This window comes from Culex quinquefasciatus, chromosome 1 (assembly GCF_015732765.1).
Source record: "Culex quinquefasciatus strain JHB chromosome 1, VPISU_Cqui_1.0_pri_paternal, whole genome shotgun sequence".
Classification (NCBI taxonomy): Eukaryota; Metazoa; Arthropoda; class Insecta; order Diptera; family Culicidae; genus Culex; species Culex quinquefasciatus.
In genome coordinates this window covers 111,771,655-111,796,083 of record NC_051861.1, presented here as the reverse complement: position 1 = coordinate 111,796,083, position 24,429 = coordinate 111,771,655, and the positions used below count along the sequence as shown (strand labels likewise).

The 24,429-nt window shown below is 34.7% G+C and overlaps 1 protein-coding gene across 3 annotated transcripts in view; it reads right to left on the bottom strand.

Annotated features, from left to right (window-relative positions):
• Positions 1–13,147: 13,147 nt before the first annotated feature.
• Positions 13,148–24,429, bottom strand: part of LOC6050205 (rhombotin-1) — a 31,526-nt gene continuing 20,244 nt past the window's right edge. For 2 of the 3 annotated variants that reach the window (XM_038248764.1, XM_038248763.1), the window contains exons 2-4: positions 21,130–21,473; positions 20,941–21,081; positions 13,148–14,842 (exon numbers count right to left, since the gene is read on the bottom strand). In XM_038248764.1, the coding sequence (XP_038104692.1) occupies positions 14,467–14,842; positions 20,941–21,081; positions 21,130–21,473 (861 nt within the window). In that variant the 3' untranslated portion in view covers positions 13,148–14,466. The remainder of the gene's footprint in view (positions 14,843–20,940; positions 21,082–21,129; positions 21,474–24,429) is intronic. The other variant, XM_038248765.1, reaches the window with a different exon arrangement.

Genomic DNA, 24,429 nt, shown 5'->3' with positions numbered 1-24,429 from the left:
CATATTTTCAAAATCCTCAAAGATCTGAATGTTAATATTTAATTTTAATATTTTCATGATTATCACAACTCTCAAAATTTTTATTTTTTTCAAGTTCTCAAAGTTCTCAAAATTCTTGAATTTTTACAGTTCTTACAATTTTGGTATTTTTAAATTCTCAAATTTTCAAAATTCTCAAAATCATTGAATTTCTTAAAATTCTTAAAATTTTAAAAACTAAGAAATTTGTGAAATTTTACAAATTCTTAAAGTACGCAAAATTCTTGAAGTTTTTATTTTTTCTAAAATTCTCAAAATCCTAAAAAATCTCAAAATTTTAAAATTTTCAAGATTTGCAAAATTTAAAAAAAAAATTCTAAAATTTTTAAAAATTTTCAAATTTTTCAAAATTTGAAAAAAATTCATAGTATTCTAAATTCTTGAAGTTTTAAAATTTTCAAAGCTCCTTAAAAAAGATTATATTTCTCAATCCTTAGAATTTTTAACCTTTATAAACATTCTTGAAATTTTATTTTTTTTAATTTAAAAAAATTATAATTTTACAAAATTCATTTTTTTAACAATTCCAAAAAAATGTTTTTTTTTAATTCTCAAATTTTTTAAAATTTTGAAAATTCTCAAAGTTCAAAAATTCTCAAAAAATTATAAATTAAATTTCCTAAAACTCTCAAATTTTTAGAAATGCTAAGAAATCAAAATTATCAAGGTTTGAATACTTTTAAAGTTTTAATTTCTTTGAAAATTCTCAAAATTTCCAAACTTCTAAAAACTCTACAAATTTTTTGAAATTTTCAAAATTAAAAAGAAATCAATTTTATTTTAATTTTCTTTTTTTTTCAATTTTTTTTCAGATTATAAAATTTGTTTTTTTTCAAAATATTCAAATTGTTTAAAAATCTCAAAGTTCTCAATGTTCTTTAAATTATTCAAATTTTCAAAATTTCCATATTTTCAAAATTCTAAAAGATCTGAATGTTCTTAATATTTTCAAAATTATCAGAACTCTCAAAATATTTATTTTTTTCAAATTATCATACTGCCCCTGATCGCATAAATGTCCCATATGCATTTTCATCGTTTTTGAGTTATTAATGCAGTTTTGTTCAGAATCGCGTGATCTTTCAGAAAAGCCTATAACATCCAGTACTTTGTTCTAGAAATCAGGAGAAAATTCAGTTTTTTCGTGAAAACATAACACGTAGCCTTATGTGTGGGACAAACATGCCTTGCGTTTTACTAAGCTTGCTGTTTTTGCATATGGGACATTTATGCGAACATGGGCAGCATAGTTCTCAAAATTCTAAAATTTTTAAAATTTTTACAGTTCTCACAAATTTGATTCTCTTTTTAATTCTAAAAATTTTCCAAATCTTCAAAATCTTTGAATTTCTTAAAATTCCCAAAATTTTGAAATTTTTGCAATTTGAGAAATTTGCCAAATTCTCAATGTACGCAAAATTCATGAAATTTTTAAAATTTTCTAAAATTTTCAAAATTCTTAAAGTTTTTAAAATGTCCAAAGTTCTCAAAATCCTAAAAAAATACAAAATTCTTAAAATCCTGACAATTGGGTCCTAAAAACATTAAGCTTAAATTTGTGATATTATCGTTCACAACGATAAAGTTTATTTTTCTGAGTACAATAACCCTTTGTACAACCGCAAAACCGTATCAAAATCGATCCTACTCAGAAATATGTAAATGGGGCATCTGTCAGATTTGAGTGAATTTCACTCAAAAATGGGACCAGAACAGTTCAACGAAAATTGAGCGAAATTTACCCAGATCTGAGTCAAATTTACTCAAACCTGACAGATGCACCGCTTCACTCATTTTTGAGTAGGTTCTGTTTTAACGTAAACTGAGTGATTTTGAACATTATCCCGCTCACACTCAATGTAAACATTGACTAGAGTTTTGATTAAAATAGGTTGCGTTCTCTTTTTAAAATGATTGTTTTGATTTCAAATGTGACAACAACTGCCCAGTCAACTCAATCGGAATTCTGAAACGGAATTCAATTCAAATCTTTTACGTATTCCGTTTTAAACGCAACAACCGATAAGTCAACGGAATCTGTTTGACATTTGATTGTTTATCCTAGAACAAATATGCACGATGACAGAGAAAGGCTACTTTATGAGTATTTATTACCCTTTAAAAAATGTTTGGCTGAGAACGTGCACACAATCCAGCTATTACAATTTGCAGTCAAAATTCTGCAAGAATTTTAAACATTCTCGATAACTTGTCGACATTTTTTTCAAAGCAAATCAACAAAGCAAGTCGCCAACTGTTGACGTTCTTTCCACTTTCCAAGCCAGTCACCCAAAAATTGGGTGTGAAATCGAGTGATCCTTGAAATGCGTCCGATACATAATGGATGAGAACAAAACTCGCAAGGATTGCGGAGATTCACCCAAGAGGGGGAACGCAAACCTTTCGCTAGTAGGCTGAGGGCAATTTTAAAATTTGATGACTTCAAAAGATTTGATTTGGCGCTCAATAATCGTAAACATCGGTCGGCCGTTTCAGAGCGCCGTGTTCGACACCAGAGGATAACATGTGTTGTTTCGATTGTTGTACGACTGTTGAATACATATATCTGGTTTTCGATGTTTGATTTTCGCAAATGGGGGAGAAAGCTGTCAGTTTTTTTTTTTTTGTGTGGTGGTTGTGGAATGTCCGCCACAGGCGGAATTGTTCCAACCCTGCCAGGGTGTTATAAATTCCACGTTCCTCAAATTTATTTCCTTTTGATTGAGTGTAAAATTTGGTAAAATGATTGATGGAGGGGATTTCGGATTGAATCGGGCTTGGCGTTTTTATTGCATGTTTGTTTTACTTTAAACTCGTTGAATTATTTGGCCGGAGATAATTTCCAAAATTACTGCATAATCTTAAACGGTCCCAAGGGGCCCATCTGCCCGGTTGCAAAATTCCCCCTCGCAAAATTTACATACCTGCCAACTGTCAGACGGTGCAACCACAACCTACACATAATTACGCACCCAAAAAGAGCAAAATAAACACACTCTAAACAGGCGTTGTGGCGCCCTAAAAAAATCTCAGAAACTCACTCTTGCGAGCGATTTAAATTCTATTTAGTCACCCATCAAAACCCAACCCCCTGGGCTCTCAAACTCCACCGAGAGATAAACAAATGAGATTATAATCTCGGCAGCGTCCTTAATAGTGACATAAAAACACGCGCAAACACTTACTTGCGCCGTCTTGGTTGTCATTCCCCTCGCGCGAAAAAGTTCTCCGAAAAAAATCCGACAGAGAATAATTTTTCAAAGAGATTAAACCGAGATTTGCTCAATTTTCTACCGACAACAACAAATCGGTGCCCCCACCCCTGCCACTGACAGATTTGGAGCTCCTGCGGAGCAGAGTTTGACATTTACGGGCTGTCACTTGTGCACGATTGTTTGGACGGATACACTGTTAACTGAAACTACTCAAATTGAAGTAGTATTCAGTTTCTAACTTGAAGATTTTCGCGTCTTCTTGTCTCTGCTTTCCAAAGCTGCCACCCTGCCTGCTACGATCAGCGGGTATTAAGTTCTTATCCTAAAAGTGAACCGGAGAGCGTTTAAACCGTACTCGATTAGTCAATTTGGCGCGTCTTAACGCGTCTCTTGCCCCACCTACTGCGATTCGCGCTCCTCCTGTCAAAAGAGGTCGCCAAAACCGAGGGGCGCGAAACTTGAGCGATAACATTTTTTTTATCCGCGAAAGTTCTTTCGCTGCTCATTTGCATACAAAACGGCGGCGACGACTTTTTCGTGGGGGGTGACGGAATGACAGTAATAAAAACAGACGTCTTACGCGAAATGTGCGAATAACATTCTGTAAACATTTTTCAAGGATTTAGCGCGAATCAGATTGAGGAATGATACACCATCGCGGTGGAAATTAGACCGAGGGGAGCGCCAACCAAGTCGTTTGTCACGAGGACTTCCGGCGCTGACGCGCCGTCGACCAAATCGATCGAACCTAACCTCAAAAATCTCTCAACGACGATGACAGCGGACTTTTCCAGACAAGACAATAAACGTTTGTCGCAAAAGACGACCGAAGAAGTGTTTATTTTCTTTTTATCCGCTTGTTTACACCTTGTCTGGAGTGTGATGATTCTTCAGCTTTTGACAGCCTCCTTCGTTTTCCCGCGGTTTCTTTCACCTAACCTGCAAACTCACCGTGACAGCGGTGCCGGAAGTGGGACTTGGTTACGCAAAATGTGTGTGTGATTAATCGTTATCACCACAAACTTCCGTGGCAAGCAAACACCAAAAAAGAGGAGACAAAAATTAAATTAATTTCCCGTAGTCCGGCATGTCGTACCGCATAAATCATTAAATATCGCTCTCGGACGGCGAACCCCTTTCGGTGGTGACCACCACCAGAAGTGCCCCCTTCCTTCCGGTTTCGGTGAAGCGCCCCTCGGTATCACGTTGCGTCCGCAGTGACGGGAATTATCCGAGTAGGCTTAGACTTTTTTTAAACTTTTTTTTCTGTAAAAAGCGGCATTTTTGAAATTTTCCCATTTTTATTCAAAATTTGTTCCACATTTTAAACATTCTTAGTTAAATTTCAAGTTAGGTTTTTGTTTTTTTAATTGTTTTTGTTCAACCTTTGTTTCAAATCTGATTATTTATTTTTTTGTATTTCTGCTCATTTTTTTGTGAAATTTTTAATTGTCCTACTTTTTTCAAATTTTGTCATTTTTGTTTATTTTTTTTTATTTTTGATAAATTTTTATTAAAAACTTTGTAAAATTTTAGATATTTTTTTGTTCAATTTTTCGGTCTGTTTTCTGTCAAACTTTTGCCCAATTTTTGTAAAAAAAATTTCAAGTTTTTTTGCCAGGGTTTTTTTCTAAATTCAATTCCAAAAGAGCACTAAGCTAACAACATCTTAACTTAGAAAAATGTACCCTCCCTGCAAAGGCTTATAAGATGAAAAAATCTCCAAATCTCTTAATAGCAAATGTAACATCCTATAACAGAATTGATAAATTCGAATAAAAACACTAATTGAACTGAATAAATCTCAAAATATATCTAGATTTTTCCAACTTTGTCCAACTTATATCCAATTTTTGTTCAATTTTGTCAAATGTTTACTTTCTTTCAATTTTTGTTTTTTTTTCATTCTTGTAAAATTTTTGTCAAACTTTTGTCTAATTTTTGTTAAATTTTTTGTTATTTTTTTTCGTTAAGTTTTAGTTTATATTTATTAAATTTTTTTTTATTTTTTTTGTTATATTTTTGCTCATTTTTATGTAAAATTTTTGCAAATTTTTGTAAAATTTTTGCTAATCTTTTGTATTTTTTTTTATTTCTTAATTTTTTTTTAATTTTTGTTCAATTTTTGTTTTATTATTTTCCAATGATTGTTCAATTTTGTCCGATATTGTTATAATTTTTTGTCCATTTTTCAGTTTTTGCTTTTGTACAACTTCCAAATTTCATTCAACTTTTTTTTTAATTTTTTGTTCAGTTTAGATTTTTGTTAAGTTTTTTAAAAAAATGTTAAATTTTAGTTCAATTTGTGTTCAATTTTGAATCTTGAAATTTTTTTGTAAAATTTTTGTAAAATTTTGGTAAAATTTTTGCTCAATTTTTGTTAAATTTTTGCTCAATTTTTGTTAAATTTTTGCTAAATTTTTGCTAAATTTTTGTAATTTTTTATTATTTTTGTTAAATTTTCGATTAATATTTTTTGTTTCATTTGTAAATTTTTTGATCAATTCTTGTTCAATGGTTGTTCAACTTTTGTCCAATTTTCCATTTTTATTCAATTTTTTTTATTTTTGTCATTTTTGTGAAAATTTTGTAAAATTCTTGTGCAATTTTTGTTCAATTTTTGTTCAATTTTTGTTCAATTTTTGTTCAACGAACGAACAAAAAATGAACAAAAAATGGACAAAATTGAACAAAAATTGAACAAAAATTGAACAAAAATTGAACAAAAATTGAACGAAAATTGAACAAAAATTTAACAGAAATTGAACAAAAATTCAATTTCTGTTCAATTTTTGTCAAATTTTTGTTCAATTTTTGTTCAATTATTGTTCAATTTTTGTTCTATTTTTGTTCAATTTTTGTTCAAATTTTGTTCAAATTTTGTTTAATTTTTGTTCAATTTTCGTAGAATTTTTTTTTCAATTTTTGTTCAGTTTTGGTTAACTTTTTGTTCAATTTTTGTTCAATTTTTGTTCAATTTTTGTTCAATTTTTGTTCAATTTTTGTTCAATTTTTGTTCAATTTCTGTTCAATTTTTGTTCAATTTTTGTTCAATTTTTGTTCAATTTTTGTTCAATTTTTGTTCAATTTTTGTTCTAATTTTGTTAAATTTTTGTTCAATTTTGTCAATGTTTGTTTAATTAATTTTAAATTTTGGCTCATTTTTTTATTTTTTTGATTATTTTTTGTTCATTTTTTATTAATTTTTTTATTTTTTTGATTATTTTTTGTTCATTTTTTATTAATTTTTTGTTCAATTTTTGTTTAATTTGTGTTCAATTTTTGTTCAATTTTGAATCAATTTTTGTTCAATTTTTGTTCAATTTTGTCAATTTTTTGTTTATTTGATTTTGAATTTTGGCTAATTTTTTTATTTTTTTGTTTATTTTTTGTTTATTTTTTGTTTATTTTTTGTTTATGTTTTGTTTATTTTTTCAAGTTCAATTTTTGTCCAATTTTTGTTAAAATTTTGTTTAATTTTCGATCAACTTTTCTTAAATTTTTGTTCAATTTTTGTTCAATTCAACTTTTGATTAATTTTGTTCATTTTATGGTAAATTTTTGTTTCATTTTTTGTTCTAATTTTTCTTCAATTTATGTTAATTTTTTGTCAAATTTTTATCCAATGTTCGTCGATTTTTTTCTGACTGTTTTTTTTTCAAATTTGTGTCAAGTTTTTCCCAATTTTGTAAAATTATTGCTAATTTTTTGTATTTTTTGCTAAATTTTTGTATTTTTTCCTCATTTTTGCTATTTTTTGTCCATTTTTGTAAACTTTTTGTTCAATTTTGTACAATTTTTGTTTTGGTCCAATTTTATGTCTAATTTTTGTCCAGTTTTGGTCCATTTTTTTTCTTTTTATCCAATTATTATCCTATATTTTTCAATTTTTTCGATATTTTTAGCTTAAGTATTTTTTTTCCAATGTTTATCCATTTTGATATTTTTTTATATTTGTTGTATTTGTTGTATTTGTTGTATTTGTTGTATTTGTTGTTTTTGTTGTATTTGTTGTATTGTTTTTTTGTAACAAGCATTTGTTTCCTGGTTGCTGGAATTACGGTCTTGAAATCGTGAGTTTATTTAAGCTTTAAAAATTTTTTTTTGATTTTTTTCTTTGAGGAAGTTAAATTATTATTATTATTATTCATAAAAAAAATTGCAAATTGCAATTTTTTTTCATAAACCATTAAAAAATAAATCATGGAAATTATTTATGATTTTATTAGTTTTGCACAAAAAAATATAAATTTGATTTACGATTTGATGCACTTATTCATGAAATCGTGAAACTTTAATCTCGCTGGTATTTATATTCGTTTAGAAATTAAAGAAAACTGTATGAATTACAACCAGATCTAAGTGAAATTCACCCAAATCTGACAGATGCTCTATTTCTATTTACTCATTTTTGGGAATGTTGGGTTTGGTAGAAAATTGAGTGATTTAAAATGAGGGTGTAAACTTACCGCAGTTTGAAAGGTGTTTGTTTACCAATAAAAAACAGTGCACGGTCAAATAAAAAGACTAACTTATGAGTATTAATTACACTTTTAAACAATATTTTGGTTAAAATCGTGTTGTCATGTTATGTGTCGGCTGTCAAAATTTGCAGTGTTGCCAATTCTGCTGGAATTTGAAACCACCAATCTTTTCGAAAGTTTTTTTTTTAAATCATAAAACGTTTTTGCACTGCTTACTTGCAAATCAGGGGTTGAACCTCAAAAGCAAAAACTGCTCCTTCCTGCACCGCGTTCCAACCCGTCCAGTTAGATTACGAAAAATGAATTTATGAAGCCGCACACAACGGCACACTTTCTCTCCGGTCCGGTTCCTGCAGGATTCTCCCCTCCGTCTACGGCGTTTTGCATATTTTTTGGTCATTTAACTTAACGACCATTTAATAGCCACAGGACATTATATCTAAATTAAATGGCTCACTGTTTTTCTTGCCGGTCACACATGCACCACGTGGACTTTACCTTCGCCAGGACACGTGTTTTTTCCCTCCGGTTTCCTAAGCGACGACCGGGATTTTCCTGCGGACCAGATTATTATCTTAATGTGGCACTCTTTTCGGACGACCCTTCTTGGACTTGGTTGCAGGACCACCGGGAGATTAGGATTTGCCACACCTTTTACAAAGTGGGGAAGGTTATTTCGTATGCTAAGTGATATTTATGAATTTTTCAACAGCTCTCCCACCTAGCGAAGGATGGCTCAATTTTCTATTAATTTTCGGCTTACGGCGATCCGGTGGCGGGTTGTTGTTCACCGGAAGCTGCCAGGGAAATAATTCAATTTTGAGTGTGTGGATAAGTCAGGTGCAGGAGGTTGAAAATGGTTTTAAAGGTTAGATTGTACTCAGAATTAGGCTTTCTAGTCAGAAATTTACCAACATATTCGGAATGCAATATTTAAAAACACTACATTTTTGTTTATCATTGAAAGTTTTGCATTTTATTCCAACTCTTCCGAATCGACCGAGCCCGTGGACCACATATCACAATCGAAATCTTGATAGGGCACCTCATACACCCGGACCCGAACCGTTTCCCTTAATTGGGCCAGTTTCTCCGGAAGAATGTCTTTGCTTTCCAACTGAATCTCAAGCCGCTCCAGGGTGCGTCCGTGCTCGATGATGTGATCGAGGGCAACCGCCGTCATGGCCCAACAAGCCGGCAGGTTGAGCTGCTTGAGCCGCTTCAGCTCCCGGACCAGGACCAGGACGACGTCGTCGGTTGTCTGACCAGTGACTGTCAAATGTTGGACATTGGGGAATACGGTCACGATGTCATCTACTGAGATTTCTTGGTCGTAAAAGCATTTAAGGGTTTTCACAGAGGTCATCACGTAATCAGGTTGAAATATCTCACAACAACCAATCTCTAGTCTTTCCAGCTGCTTCAGACAAGATATTTGGCACAACTCATCGTCTGAGACTTGGTTCAACGTCAAATGACGAATGTTGGGTGTCTTAGCAAAAAATGCCGACAAATCATCGGGATTAAGGTAAACCCCTTCGAGTTTTAAGCTTTTGAGATTGGGATTGCTGATGGTGCCCAAATAACAATCGAAACCTCCGCTAAATCGTATTCCCAAGCATTCCAACTGCGGCATGTGACTTAGAAAGGTCGGTAATGCAGCTCCGTGAGACGCATCGATGTCAAGAAACAATGTTTTTAGATTTGGAAGATTTTCTTGGATTTTGGACCATATCTGCAACGGAAACCAAAAAATAATTATGGATATTGAAGAGATTTTGTTGATTATCGACATTAATATGTCTTACCTGTGGACCGCGATCACCACCCTTTTCCATTGGTTCCAACCTGAGAATCTCGAGCGATGGCTGCTTGCTGATCAGCTTCATACAGCTTTCCTGTTTCATCCACGGATCTTGCCAATTCGATGCCAACGACAATTCCACGAGGTGTAGTCGATCAAGCGAGCAAATTTCCCGAAAATTATCCGGACGCATGTACGTATTATCCAAAGAAAGTTTTTGTAAAGTAGCATGAGTTGCTCGAATCAGTGGCATAACATTTGTTTCATACGGTTCTGGATTCATTCGTTGGTTCAAAACTTGAAGATTTGGGCATATCTGGCAGAAGAGGTTGACAAATTCTCCTCGAAAGTCGAGCTCTTTCAACTGTTCGAGTTTAAAATCAACCGTACCAGTTACATCGTCCGGCGATTCGTAATCGATACAATCAATAAATCCATCTCTTATCGTGAGGCACCTCAGATTCGGTGTCATCCGCAACAGATCGATAAGTGGATCGACCCTATTCCCAATAAACACCGTCAGAATCTGAATAGTTTCACCAATTTTATCCCAAAGCGGACCTCCTAATCCCAGCTGCACGTGCGCCACGCTGTACCGCCCCGTCACGTTGGCCGCCATCTTGGATTGCTCGTGGTGATCGTCGCTAAACGGCGCCGGCCAGCTGTCAAACCAAAGCTCGAACTGCGCCATCAGCGCCGGGGTGTCGCAAACCACGTGGTTCCAGCGGCGACACGTGAGTCGAACGCGCTCCAGCTGGACGGGGTTGAGGTGGGAGAAGATCTTCGCGAGCAGTTCCGCCGGAAGCTGTTCCCACGGGGACGGTGAAGGTTGCTGCTGCATGATGGCGGAGAAGTTGACACTTTGAACGCTCACTTGAAACTGTTTGACGGCAGGACAGGATGCGATCGAACGTTGGCTATCGCGTCAACTACTTGATGTTTTGAGCGTAAACAAAGCAGGGAAAGTTTGCAAACAAACGAGCGATAATCGCTTATTAGTCAGAGATTGACTCACTAAAGAACTTCGATAACAGAAGAAATTTGTCTGAAAACATTGTTAAGGTCTATACCGATTAGCACTGATAAGAATATATAATTTACCAACACACACTCAAAGTTGGGCCAAGTAGGTTTTACGCAGTGACATCATTTGACGTAATTTCAGATTTAAGCCCAGTGAAAAAAATATAATTTAACCCAAAAATGACGAACTTCTTGTCACAGTGTCCTGATGTAAACAATGCTCGAGCTCGAGCTGTCACAGCCCTGCGAAATATGTTGGCTGACATATCGGGCGGTCAGTCAAAAAAAACAGCTAGAAGTCGCCTGACAAAAATATTTGCTGGTAAGAGATGGAAAATCTGATGCAAACAAACGTCTAGCTGCCATGTAAGCATACTATGAATGTGTCGGTTAATTTCTGATTAAAAAGCCTTGTTCTTATTGCAAACTTTGCACCAAATTATTCGCCACACAAAATATTTGCACACTGAAGATCATTTTAAATGAATGAAATCTGGATTTTGAAAAAAAACATTTTCAAGTTAAATTTTACAATTCGAACAAAAGATCAATTAAAAAATATATAGATATTCAATGATAAAATTGCAATAAATTTAAATTTTATTATTATTCCACTCTTCAAATCATTAAATAAAATTTAGAAAAATTTGGTACAAAAAAAGTCAATAGTCAATTAATTGGTTATAGTTTGTTAAGCTGTTCTGTTAGTTAAATTTACGTTTTTGATGTTGAAACATTTAAAGCAAACAACATTACTAATGATTTTCCAAAAGCAACCATAATTTTTGAATATGTAAATGCTTGGTAAATGGTTGGAATCTTGTTCTAATGATTGTTTTCCAGCCTTGTTGGAATTATTGGTGAAGTGTAAATTTAAAAGTATAATTTATGTTCAGGAAATTTTATTAGAATGAAAATTATATAAAAAAAGAATTTTGAAAACAAAAAATGTTTTGGAAAAAAAGTATTTCATATTCTAAATTTAGAAGAAAAAATGGTGAAAAGCTGAATTTATCAAAATTCCACATTAAACTATTCACATTTTCAAGTTTCAGTAGCTTATTTTTGCGGCCTACTAGGTGTAGCTGGCTGAGGACCACTGGACTTTTTCAAGATTTTGTAATTAGGGGGCTGCCAGTACAAAAAAAAACTATTAAAACATTCGAGAATCCGTATCTTGAGAAGAGATTTTCTGACCGATTTGGTGTCTTCAGCAAAATTGTCCGGATGTCATAAGAAATTCACTGAAATTTCAGCAATAAGCTGAGATTATGCTGAAATTTCATTTAATTTCAAAACTCTGAGTTCTTTGCGAAAATTTCATGTGATCTAGATTCAGTTGATTTTTAACTGAATTTCTGCGAAAAAAAAATTGTTGTGCATCCGTCAGTACACTCTGGTTAGATTTTACTCATACTCACTTTTTGCAGTGGGTCTAACATTTACTCAATGATGCAAAACCCCCGGATTAGTCTGATTCGGCTTTTTACGCAATTCTTACAATGAGTTATTTTTATGAGTTTGTGGGTAAATTTTCACTCACTCTGACACTTAATTACACGCTGAAGTGTGACTAGCGATCTTTTTATAGGTGCACAAAAAATAACTAAGTACACGCACGTTCAAACTCACTCAGTTTTCGTCAAAACCGAACCTACTCAGAAATGAGTAATGAGGGCATCTGTCAAATTTGAGAGAATTTTACTCAGATCTGGGTGAATATCACTTAGTTTTCGTGGATTTCTGAGTGAAATTCACTCAAATCTGACAGATGCCCTCATTACTCATTTCTGAGTAGGTTCGGTTTTGACGAAAACTGAGTGAGTTTGAACGTGCATGTAAACTCACGAAAAAAACATATTATGAAAAATGTTCGTAAAAAATCCAAATTGACAACACGAAATTAAATCATCACTCCTACTTCCACCAACACCCACCGAAATTCCCACCCTAAATTCATTCATTCAGAACCTCCTCCATCGAAACAAGCAGCAGCAGTACCGCCACTCAGCTAATCAGATTTCTACTTTATGCCACCCGGATTAACACCGCCCGTCAGTCTGCTCACCTTGCTCCAAACCTTCTCACCCCCGTCGTGAAAAATAAACTTAAGAACTTAAGTCGCGACATCGATCCCTTCCGCGCGAACCAAATGCCAATTTTCCCTCGCCTTTTTCCGAGAACGATTCAATCCTTTTGCACTTTTAACCCGCCACCAAATCTCTTCGCTTTTCCGCCGAGGGAAGGAGTTAATTGAAACATTTAAATACATAATTATTCGTTTCATTCAAAGGAAAGGGGAATTTTCTGAGGATGGGGCCACGGCAATAAAACTTTATTGGCAAAAGTTTCCGTCGGATTTACGACGCGCTCAGACAATCCCGCGAAAGAAAAAGAGTTAAGAAGACAGTTTTGAGAGTTCGCCTTCCCCGTTCGGATTGATTGACTTAATCGCGGTGATTACTTATTCCAGTGTTTTTTGGCTGATGGGAATCCGGACAGCTGCAGCGGATTTGCATTTCTTTCCTTCAGCAAGTTGGGAAAAGTTTCGGAAAGTTTTAAGCCAAGTTAAAGTTTGAGACTTTTTTGGATTAATAATTTCTTCATTTATTTCAATAATTTTTCTAATTACCACTTAAGTTTCAGATTTCTCCTCCTCCAATATTGATTAGTACACAGTTTTCTTTGGTTTACCTCCAGTTTTGTCTGTTTGTGATTATCGGTTGTAGTGAGTATCAATTTGTAGTTTTATTACACATGCCAAAACATTTACTTTTTGTTTACATTACTATGACAGAGAACGTCAACGTTCCTTTATTTTATGAGAGGTGTCACTTGCATTTACACAGTTTATTTATTTCAGTGTAGCAAAACGGGGGTTTCGAAAAAAGAAGAGTAGAAAACTTTCGAAAAAAAACAAGGACAACTATATAATACTTTATATTTGTGTTTAACCTACAAATTTCGTCGTTGGAGGTGAAAAATTAGCATACTCAACAAATTATTCGATATCGCCTAGTATTTACAAGTGAAAATTTACACGAGTGTAGTTAAGAACTAATCAAGTCGACCTTAGACAGTAGTTTGCTAGTACAAAATCTGCGTTTTTTTCGTTCCTTTCGCGGTCATTTCTCCCCTTTATTGATCGTTTCTGAATTATGAAAATTTAACAAGTGAAATTCTAAATAATACACTGAAAAAAGTAACACGCGAGTTAAAATGAACGAAAACGAACAATAACCTATCGTTTTCGGATCCAGAAACGATCCGAGGGCTGCACCGCAGTCGGATTCGAAGCGATTATTTTTTCCAGTTTGGCACATTTTTGCTTCGAGACTCAAAATTGACGGGGCGCGGGGAAATGATTCAATAGACCTAAACATATTGCACATCGTTGTTTATTTTTTTTTCTCGGTAATTTTGAAGGGGTTTGACAGCTGAAAACAAGCGGAATTGTGACGTTTTGTGGCAGTTTTGTTCAATTTTTGATACGTCGCCAGACTGAAAACTCAAAAAAGTGACCAGTTCTGTGTCAGCGTGTAACGAGATTTTGACAGATCGAATCAATTCAGTTTGATGACAGATAAAAAGAACGAAATGTGAATCTGAAACAACTCAACACTAATAAACTGTCGTGCTCTTTCGATTAGCGTGTAATTTGACAGCTGCTTTGATCGAAAGTTTTATCATTTTGACAGACGCAGTTTCGAATTGTGTTTTTGATCATGTCTGACGGAAATTATGTGAAAACAAGTGATATTTCAACATAACAGAAGTAGAACCAAAAAAGAAACACTGTCAATCTGTCACCTGTCACCAAACGTCAAAACGCAGCCCCTTCCCGTCCCCACCCGCCCTCAGACAGTCCAACAAAGTTTATTGTTATTGTTCTCCTTACAATTTAACTAGCAGTACTGAGTGCGGCCTTCATGTGGGTCGGCGTCCCGAACGGTCCGCCCGGTCCGCCAAGCCCCACCGGAAGGTTACTGTTGTTGTTGTTGTTGTGATCACCTCCGGCGGTTGCCCGTTGCTGTTGCTGCTGCAACTGTGACATGAGTCCCGGCTGTGGTCCACCAATTCCGTTCTGCACCGGATGGTGACCACCGGCGGCGCCTCCTCCCCCTGCAGAGTTTTGTTGCTGCTGCTGGCCACCCTGCCCGATTTGACGTTTCAACATCGGATGGTTGGCCATCGAGGCAAACACCAGCCGCTCCTCGTAGTCGTACTCGCAGAGGATTTTGTTCTCGCACAGGTAGAACTTGTCTCCGACGCAGAACCTGAGAACAATAGGAAGGAAAAAAAGTGAGGTTAGGTTTGGAGGAACAACTTTTACACGTTCAATTAGGTTCGATTCGTTTGCCAATCTAGTTCGGACAATGGAGTAACTTTTCCCAACCCGGTCTGTGGCCGCGAGGCAGTCAGTTTGGCCGCGGATCGATTTCCAACCCAATTTCTAACCTCAAAAAACGCCCCAAAATTAATGAATCCATTCGTCATTCGCGAGCGCTCGTTCCAAACACGTGAATGTAAATGATACCGTAATTATTTACCCTCCTCACCAAACAGAAACAGAAATTTCAAAAAGCTAAAATGTTATTAAATCCAAGCAAACTGGGAGGGGGCCGGGACTCGACCGCAAAATATGAATGATAGTGGCAGAGACCCCCCCCCCCCCTTCCCCTCTAAAGGGGAAAAGGGGTAGTATAATTTATTTGCCAAGGATTATAAATCAAATTAAAACAATATTACCCGCTAGGATAGTTTTGAATTGTGTGTTTTGTCGCCGCTCTCTTGGCCGGGAAGTCGTCCGGACAGTCGTCGTAGCAGGCGGTGGAACTTTTGACGTTATGATGTGTCATTTAATGTCCCCTTTGCGTAAATATTAGCCGAAAGAGAGTGGTGGCGAGATCATTTTTCTTCTCGGTGGAAAGAGTTTGGGGTTACCAGATAGTATTCTTTTAATTATGTTTTAAATTTTCCCTTTGATAAACAAAAGGTTATGGAAGCTGACAGCACTGCATTGCGAAATGTCATTTTTGGTTTGATTACTACATCCTTCTTCAAAATTAATCAAAATACATCAAAACCAAACTCACTCAGGAATAAGGGAGTAAAAAGTCAAATTTGGGTAAATTTCACTCAAATCTGAGTCAATTTACTTTATTTCCAAGGAATCATAAACAGAAATGGGAGAGGGGAAAGGTTCATTCAGGAATCAATGAAATTGATTGAAATTTACCCAGTTTTGAGGTAAATTCAAACACTTATCATATAAACAATGCAAATGGGCAAAAGACAAAGTGTAAACAAACAGCGCATCTTGCTTGTTTCTAATGTAAACACCAACTTTAATAAGCGCCTTTTGCCAATATACATTGTTTTGTTTAGATTTTGAGCTCTACACTCTTACCAAAATTACTCACATTCCGTGAAATCCAAATTAACTGAGGAATGAGTGTTTAAAATGTCAAATTTGTTTATATTTCGCTCAAATCTGGCTAAATTTCTACACCTTAATTGATTTCTGGGTAAAATTAATCTTGATCTGCCATTTGCCTCACATTTTTTAAACAGATCCGACTCAAAAATGAGTAAGAGACTTGGAAAGAGAGGTAGGTATCAAATTTAGGTAAACTTTATCCAAATCAATAAAAATTCGAAAATCTACACAGATTTGAGCTGAATTCAACAAATATCAAGCGGAACAAGTGATAGGACATTATTATTGGCAATTATTCAGCTATTCCAGCATTTCTTGGCTACAATCGTTTATTTTTAATCGGTTCAGCTAACAATTCACATTTTTGTAAATATTTTCTATAGATGTGGGACATTTCACTGAAGGTCGGAAGGAAACACATTGACAGCAGTTAAAAAATCTCACAAATTCAAAAAAAAAAAATTTTTGTAAGGTTTAGCATACTTTCAAACACGTATAAGCTATGCATTTTTGAGCTGTTTTACTTTTATTAAAAAAAGATTTTTTGCATAATTTTAAAGTGTATACAGTTTTTCTAGAAAAAAGTTTTTCAAAATGTCTGCAATCTTTGAAAATAAAAAGATGTGGATTTTGCTTCATTTTTCTATTTTATAAATGTATGTATCATTGAATTTTCAAAAACATAATTTTTATGAGTTTTTGAATTCTTTCAAACATTTTCATTTGTGAGTTTTGGCATTCCTCCAAACATGAGCCGTTCTTTTGTATACCGTCTATATTTATTATTTATGTAATTTTTTGCATTCTTTTGAATATGAAAACTGCTTTTAAAAATAATTTATTGTTTAATCAATAAAATTCTGAGAACTTTGCATTTTTTCAACATTCACCGTTTTGTTTTATGATTATTTTTTATAAACTATAAATATTTTTTTATAAACTAATAAATTTTTAATTATAAATTTAGAGATTTTTTTTGCATTCTTTTGAGTGTGAGCAGTTCTTAGAAAAATTAATAAAAAAAAATTCTAAAAAAGATTAATTTTAATATTGTTGTGAGTTTTTCCTTACGTTCAAAGCAGTTCTTGTAAAAATAATCAAACTTTCAAATTCAGATTTTTTTTCATTTTTTGTACAAAAAAAGTTCAAAATTAAGTCCTATGTAACTTTGAATTATTTGAACATTACCAGTTCCGCAATATTTTTTTCAATTGTGCGTTACGTTTTGGTTATCGGAAAATCATTACAGAATACTTTAAAAAAATGAATTTAAAAAAAAATATATTTTTTATAATGGTATTGAAAATATTGAACTGCCATATAATTCCGGATCTGAAAACGCAGAATCTTGAAATTAAAAGTACAGATTTTGTTTTTTGCTCGAAATGAAGTAAATCAAAGAGATTCCAAATAATTATAATGAAATTTTCTGGCAGAAAAAATCGAAAACTGAAAAAAATAATCACGAACCTCAAACATTTCAAAACAAGGAAATTTTAGAAATTCAGAGTTTAAGAATTTAAAAAATATAAAAACTTTTTTTTTCATTGAAAAATTTAAGAAGATAACCAGTGAATTAAAAATGTTAAAAAAAAAACAAATATGTATACAAAAAAATAAAAAAAATCAATAAATCACATATTCAAAGCTTGAAAGTTCAAATAATCGATAATTATAAAATTCAAACGTTTTTAAATTTAATAATTAAAAAAACCAACATTTTCAAATTAAAAAAAAATAGTGTTAAAAAAAATTGAAAAGATCAGAACATCAAAGTTTTTAAAATGTATTTGCGCTACAATCAAAAAAATTTCAATTGTTAAAATAGCATAGCATAGCATAGCATTGGTGTCTACCCGTAGCTGCTACTTCGTTATTGATCAGGACCCCCAAACATTGCTCCGTGGACCACAGATGAAAAGTAGGAACCAATCATCACCCCTTCGCAATTTTCAAAGGTCCCTATCATGCTGATCAATACCGACGCCGGCCACGACCAGAGGTAAGACACGGGGAAGTGGATGGGAATGTTAGTCCGATACTTGAGTGATAGAGACCGCCAAATCGACTGCGTCTCCGACAAAGTATCACATGAGTTTTGAGGGGTTAGTAAGATGGGTATGAGGTCTGGATTCACTGTGGTAGGTGATGCGACCATAAGCAATTTGTTTATCGGTTGAAATTTTAAAAATCTTAGGCAGCCGGCTGCGGAAAGATAGCTATCTAGGGATTTAAATATAGTATTAATTCGACCACGATTCTCCAGAAATTCTCCGTCGGCGTGCCTTCCGATCAACGGTGATGTAGGAAAGGCCTTCATTTATTGAAATGATATAGAAAGGGCTTAATCCAGCAATACGACTTGCTAGTCTCAAAAAAAAAATAGGTACGTTTTTATAGAAAACTATAAATAGAGAACAACACAAAAAAACTCAACGGCCAACGAACGCAAGTGGAAAAAAAACAATGAAAAAAAAAGAAGATAAAAAAACAGAACTGCGCGTCCCATAAAGCACCACACTACTGATGCCATTATTTAATTATAATAGCCAATCACCCCATGCACTCGAACAGCGACACAAAAGAGACGGAAAATAACATGAAAAAAAACAGGACTGCGCGTCCACACAGGCACCGCGCTACTGATCAAAAAAAAATTCAATTGTTAAAATAAAAAAAAACTTTTCAAACTCGAAATTTTGAATTCAATAATCTGGGAACTTGGAAAATTTCAAAATCAAAATTTCCATCCAATCAAGACTTTTTTCAACCTAAAATATTATTTAAAAAAAATCATTTTAAGATGGCGGTAAAAATGTCGGCATTTAATAATTGAAAAATTAGCAATCTAAGAATTGAAAAATCTAAGGAGTTAAGAATTTAGGAATTCAATAATTTCGGAATTAAATAATTTAAGATTATAAGAATTTAAGGAACTGTTAAATTTGGAAATTTAAGAATTGAAGATTTCAACAGTTTCAGTTTGAGAATTGATGAATTTTAAAATTAAGAAATTTAAGAATTCAGGAATTAAAAATTATGAGAATTTAAGGATTTTTAAATTCAAAAATGAAATCTGAATTTTTTATTTTTATTTTTAGGTTAGGACAAGTTATACTTTTCCATAATTTCGTTACCAGTTAGCGGGTATTGAATTGGAAACACGCACACACACACCGGATAATTTCGAATTTTTGATGTTTTGAATGTACACGCACGTTTAAAATAACTCAGGTTTCGTCAAAACCGAACCTACTAGGAAATGAGTAAAGGGGGCATCTGTCAGATTTGAGTCAATTTCAAATTTGACAGATGCCCCCTTTACTCATTTCTGAATAGGATCGGTTTTGACGAATACTGAGTGATTTTAAACGTGCGTGTAGATTTAGCTTGGGTTTAGCATTTTTTCTCGAATCGATTTAGAAATTAACCCAGCCATAAATGAAATTTATCCAATCCAAATTTAACTAACAATTTGAGTAGTATTTTGCCGGGCTTGAACTCAATAGGCTGATACACGAAGAGATTTGTCTCCCCACAAACATCAAACCATACAAAATTGATTAAATTTGTACTAATTTGACGTTTGCAAAGGGTGCCGAAAAATTTGTTTATGCAACAATAAATAAGCATATTAAAAGTTACAGCTTTTTGTTACAATTGGGTCCTAAAACTAAGCTTAAATTTGTGATATTATTGTTCACAACGATAAAGCATTTTTACTGAGTACAATGCGCGACCGCAAAGGATTTAAAATGGATTTTCAATCCAATTTTTGAAAATTCACTTCGCAGCCCTTCTTGACAGAAGGCAACTTGATAGCTCGTTCCAAGGGGACCATAGTTGATCCATCGTAAAATGTTGTCCTGTCAATTTATTTAATTTTTGCATTAAAATGAAAAATAAGTGCTCAGAAATGGGCGTTTTTCCCGTTGCAGATACAATTTACATAAGGCTTAAGGACCCAATTTGTGTAGTATTTTGCCGAGCTTGACCCAAGCCTTAATTGAGTGATGCATGAAGAGATTTGGTTTTAATTATATCGACTCTCCCCACAAACGTCAAACCATACAAAATTGCTGCCAGATCTGTCCCAGAAGATTTTATGGAAAAAAGATCCGGCCACAATTTGTACTGTTTTGATGTTTGCTGAGAGTGCCGAAATGTTTGGTTATGTTGCTGCTTGCAAAAAATAGGCATATTAAAAGTGACAGCTCTTTATTATGATCAGGAAATGTATACACGCAAACCCAGAAAGGTACAAAATACTTTAAACTAAATCAAATCCACTTGAAAACTAACATCTGACATCAATTTTGATTACATCAGTTTTTGTCTTGCAACCCTGCTACTTATTCATTCCAGAAATAGTCAAAACCATTCACAATCACTCCAGAAAAAGAGACAATCCCCGCAATTCTTTGCGGGAAATCCCTTCCCGAGATCCCATGGTCCTCATCCCAAAACCCATCCACACCCAATCATTAATCATGCCGAAAAAGGACACAATCAAAGCCGGCCGGCGGAATCAATTTTCCACGCCGGTTTTTGACATTTCTGTGTGACACAATACCGCCCCTTCCCCCTTGCTCATCATCCCACCGGCCTACTGCATGATAAATTGTTAATGTTATTATGCTATTTTCCATTACTGAGGGAGAGAAGGAAGGAGGGTAGCTTCTTGAACGGTTTTTTCGGAAGCATCCGAAAGGTCAGTTTCTCCGCCCCCTTCAAAGACGGGCGGCCATTATGTATTCATCAAAAGTCGGTTCTGACAGAAGCGGAATTGTTTTCTGATTTCCCTCCAGAGCTATTAAGCGGAGGGTTGGAATTTTAAATGTCACAAGACGGAAATGGCAACCTTTTTTTCAATGTTTGTTTTGTTTTTGGCGCACATCCGGTTGCGGACGACGTGAATAAATGATGCCTTCTTACCGGTGGTTGCACTGCTGACAGGCGAAGCACTCCAAGTGGTACACGTTGTTCCGGGCCCGCATCACCATCTCGAACGCCGGTATCACCTTGTTGCAGGCGGCGCAGAAGCCCGTGTTGCCAAAGAGTCTGGAATTTTTCAAACTAGATCAAAATCACGGCATGCCACGTTTGACAGCTGTCAGCACTTACCTCAGGTAGTCGCGCTTGCACAGCATCAGGTTGCCCTTGGTGTACAGGGTGGACCCAACTTCGCCGAGCCGGCAGTCGCAGCAGCCGCACTTGAGGCAGTCCTCGTGCCAGAGCAGGTCCAGCGCCCGCAGCAGGAACCGGTCCTGGATGTGTTTCTTGCAGCCGGCGCACAGCTGCTGCGGCTGCTGTTGTTGTTGTGACATTCCGTTCTGAACGGGACCACCCTGTTGTTGTTGCTGGTGCCCGTTGACAGTTTGCTGCTGTGGCGCGCTGGCAACACTGCCCCCGTTCAGCGCTGGACCACCCGTCGGGTGTTCCGCCGTGGTGACGTCCATCGTCATCATCTACCGGAAAAAAGATAGAGAGAACAAGCGAAAAAAACTCGTAAATATCGCGAAACTTTTCTCATCTGCTAAATGGAGAGGGGTTCCTCGGACGGCGTGATAAGTGCAATTTTCCTGTTGTCTTCCGTTTACCGGAAATGCATCGCGTCCCTTTGGTTGGCCGGATGCTGGCCGCTTTAATGGCGGTTTGATGGGAACGACTTTTTAATTAACTGCCAAGAAGGCACTGGGTTTTCGCGAAAATTTATCGTTTCTCCCATCCCGCTTTGTTTGAAAACAAACTGAAAAGTGGAAAAAGTTTGCCGCCATTTTTTTTATTTGCGATTGTTTCCGTGACCAAGGTAAATCTAGTAGGCGCGGACGGTGGCGAAGCCACGTGATGACGTGGAGCGGGATGAACGAAAAAAAAAACATTGAAATTGTGGAGTTTCAAGTTTTGTTGTTACGCTTTTTTCCGGTTGAGCAACCCTTTTTCTGTTTTGTGTAAATTGCAGGTTTTCAGCGGACGCTGTCAACGGAGTTGTTACTCGGATTCGGAATGAAATTGAGTCATTCCATCAAACAGTGTAGCGATGACATTTATTGAAGTTTAACCTAAAATCAATATTTGTTTTAAGCGTGTTTTATTGAAATCATAAAAAATGCAAGTTTTCTTAACAGTGCAGCTTTGACAACTGCTTTATTTCGAATGGAAATTCATTTAAATAATCGAATCAAGTCTCGCTAGTGGAACAACTGACAACTGTTAAAAACATGAAATCGCTAGCCTTAAAATAGTCAAACAAAAGGATTGAAAATTCAGCATTCATTTCGTCGCTAACATTTCAAAAAGTGCCAAAACATAGCATTTGCGTGAGACATAGCACTATTTCAAAAGTTAGCGATGATTTGACAGCTGATTTTGACGTTTGAGTGCTTTTTATTACAAAGTTCCTTCTGCTCTTTCATCCTAAAACACTAAAACTTATAAATAAAACTATGCACTGAGAAATTAGTTCTAGTAAAACATAGAATCTTACTTAATTTCATCAAAAACGCGATCAAAAATGAGTGAAATTTACCCAGTTTTAAGCAGACTGAATCCATATTTGACATTTGCGTCAAACAACATTTCTACAGAGCAAATTTTGGGTTGCCATTTCAGTAAAGTAAATAGCTGAATGCGATTCAGTAATCATCACACTTGCTGAAATTCGGTAATAAACAAAAACATTACTGAAAAATCAGTAACTGCATACCTGTCAAACTGAAATGTCACTTTTGACATATTGTTTGAATGCTGCCGAGAGAAAATCCTCTTTCAAATGTGTGGATTTTTAAATTTTGTATTGTGATCTTTTGAAACAAAGGTAAGAAAAATGTTAATAACAAATGCCTCGATGCAAACCACCTGTTTTTTAGGTTTGGACGATTGATGAAATAAATGAATTATTAACAGTATTTTTAATGACAAGCATAATTAAATTTTGATTCAGCAAATTTGCTGGAATCTTCAGCAAATGATCTGTCAAACTGCCACATGAAAATTACGGAATTTTCAGCAAAATAATTTGACGTTTCTTTTGGTTAAATTTCAGTAGTTTTGACAACCTGGAATTTTATTAAGTCATCTGTCAAAGTGACAAATATTAGTCAACTGAAAATTCAGTAAAATCTAAATTACTGAATCGTTTACTAAAGTTCCAGTACATGAAAATTCAATAAAACTGTACTGAATTTCAGCAAAAAAAAAATGGCGTGCAGAATTTATTTTATTTTTGAAAAGGTCCTTTTGGCCGATGCACGAAGTGAATTGTTTACCTTTTTTGGTACCCTCCGCAAACGTCAAACCATACAAAATTTCTGCTGGAATTTTTCCGAGACATCCGAAAAAAGATCCGGCAGCAATTTGTAATGATTTGATGTTTGCTGAGGGTGCCGAAAAGTTTGTTTATGTTCTGCTTGCAAAAGACAATAAAAAAACTTTTTTATTGCTTTTTGTGTTTTTTTTAAAGCCGTCTTGAGTCAGAAGTATTCAAAAACACCCAAAAAGCAAAACATGAAAATTTTGTTAATTGGACCTTTTCAAAAAATACTCCAGATTTCTGAATAGCTTATGGTAAAAGGATACTTGGGAAGTTATTTTTATGAACTTCTGAACTAAGATCAAATTTTAGTACACGCTCATTCAGAATCACTCAGTTTTCGTCAAAATATTCACCTACTCAAAAATGAGTAAAGGGCGCATCTGTCAGATTTGAGTTTATTACTCACTCAGATCTGGGTGAACATCACTAAGTTCTCGTGAAATTTTGGGTGAAATTCACTCAAATCTGTTTTGACGAAAACTGAGTGATTTTGTACGTGCGTATATAAAATTTTGACAGATGGGTCATTCCAGGTCAACTGAGTACACTTTTGGACTCGACCTTCACCGATTTGGACCAAACTCGTAGGGAACGTTCATCTATCGATAGTTAACAGAAATCCCAAGTTTGGTGCTGATTGGACCATCCCTCTATTTTTGGCACCGCCCTCTTTTTTTGACGATTTTCTAAAAAACTTTTTTTGCTTTTAATCATAACTTTGCAACTATTCCATCTAAAGATGAAAACATGGTATCTCCCGTGTTGGAATATTCTAACCGGATGAAAGTCTAGTGCTATCATACGTTTAATTACAGTTAAACAGCAAGATAAGCGTTGTGCAGCCATCCGGAATTGTGCGACCTTTATTGCTAATGCTAATGCTAATGCTAATAATAACTTTGCAACTATTCGAGCAAAAGACTTTCTATAGGTTGCATTTTATAGAAAATTGTCCAAGGATTTCGATAAAAATAAATATTTGACCCTTGAATGTCTCCTAATATTATATTTTAACGTTTTAAATAATAAAATTAAGTTTTGACCAATTTCTTATATTTTCATTTGTTTTATTTTATCACCATCGTGTTCCCCGGACAATTTTACAAAAA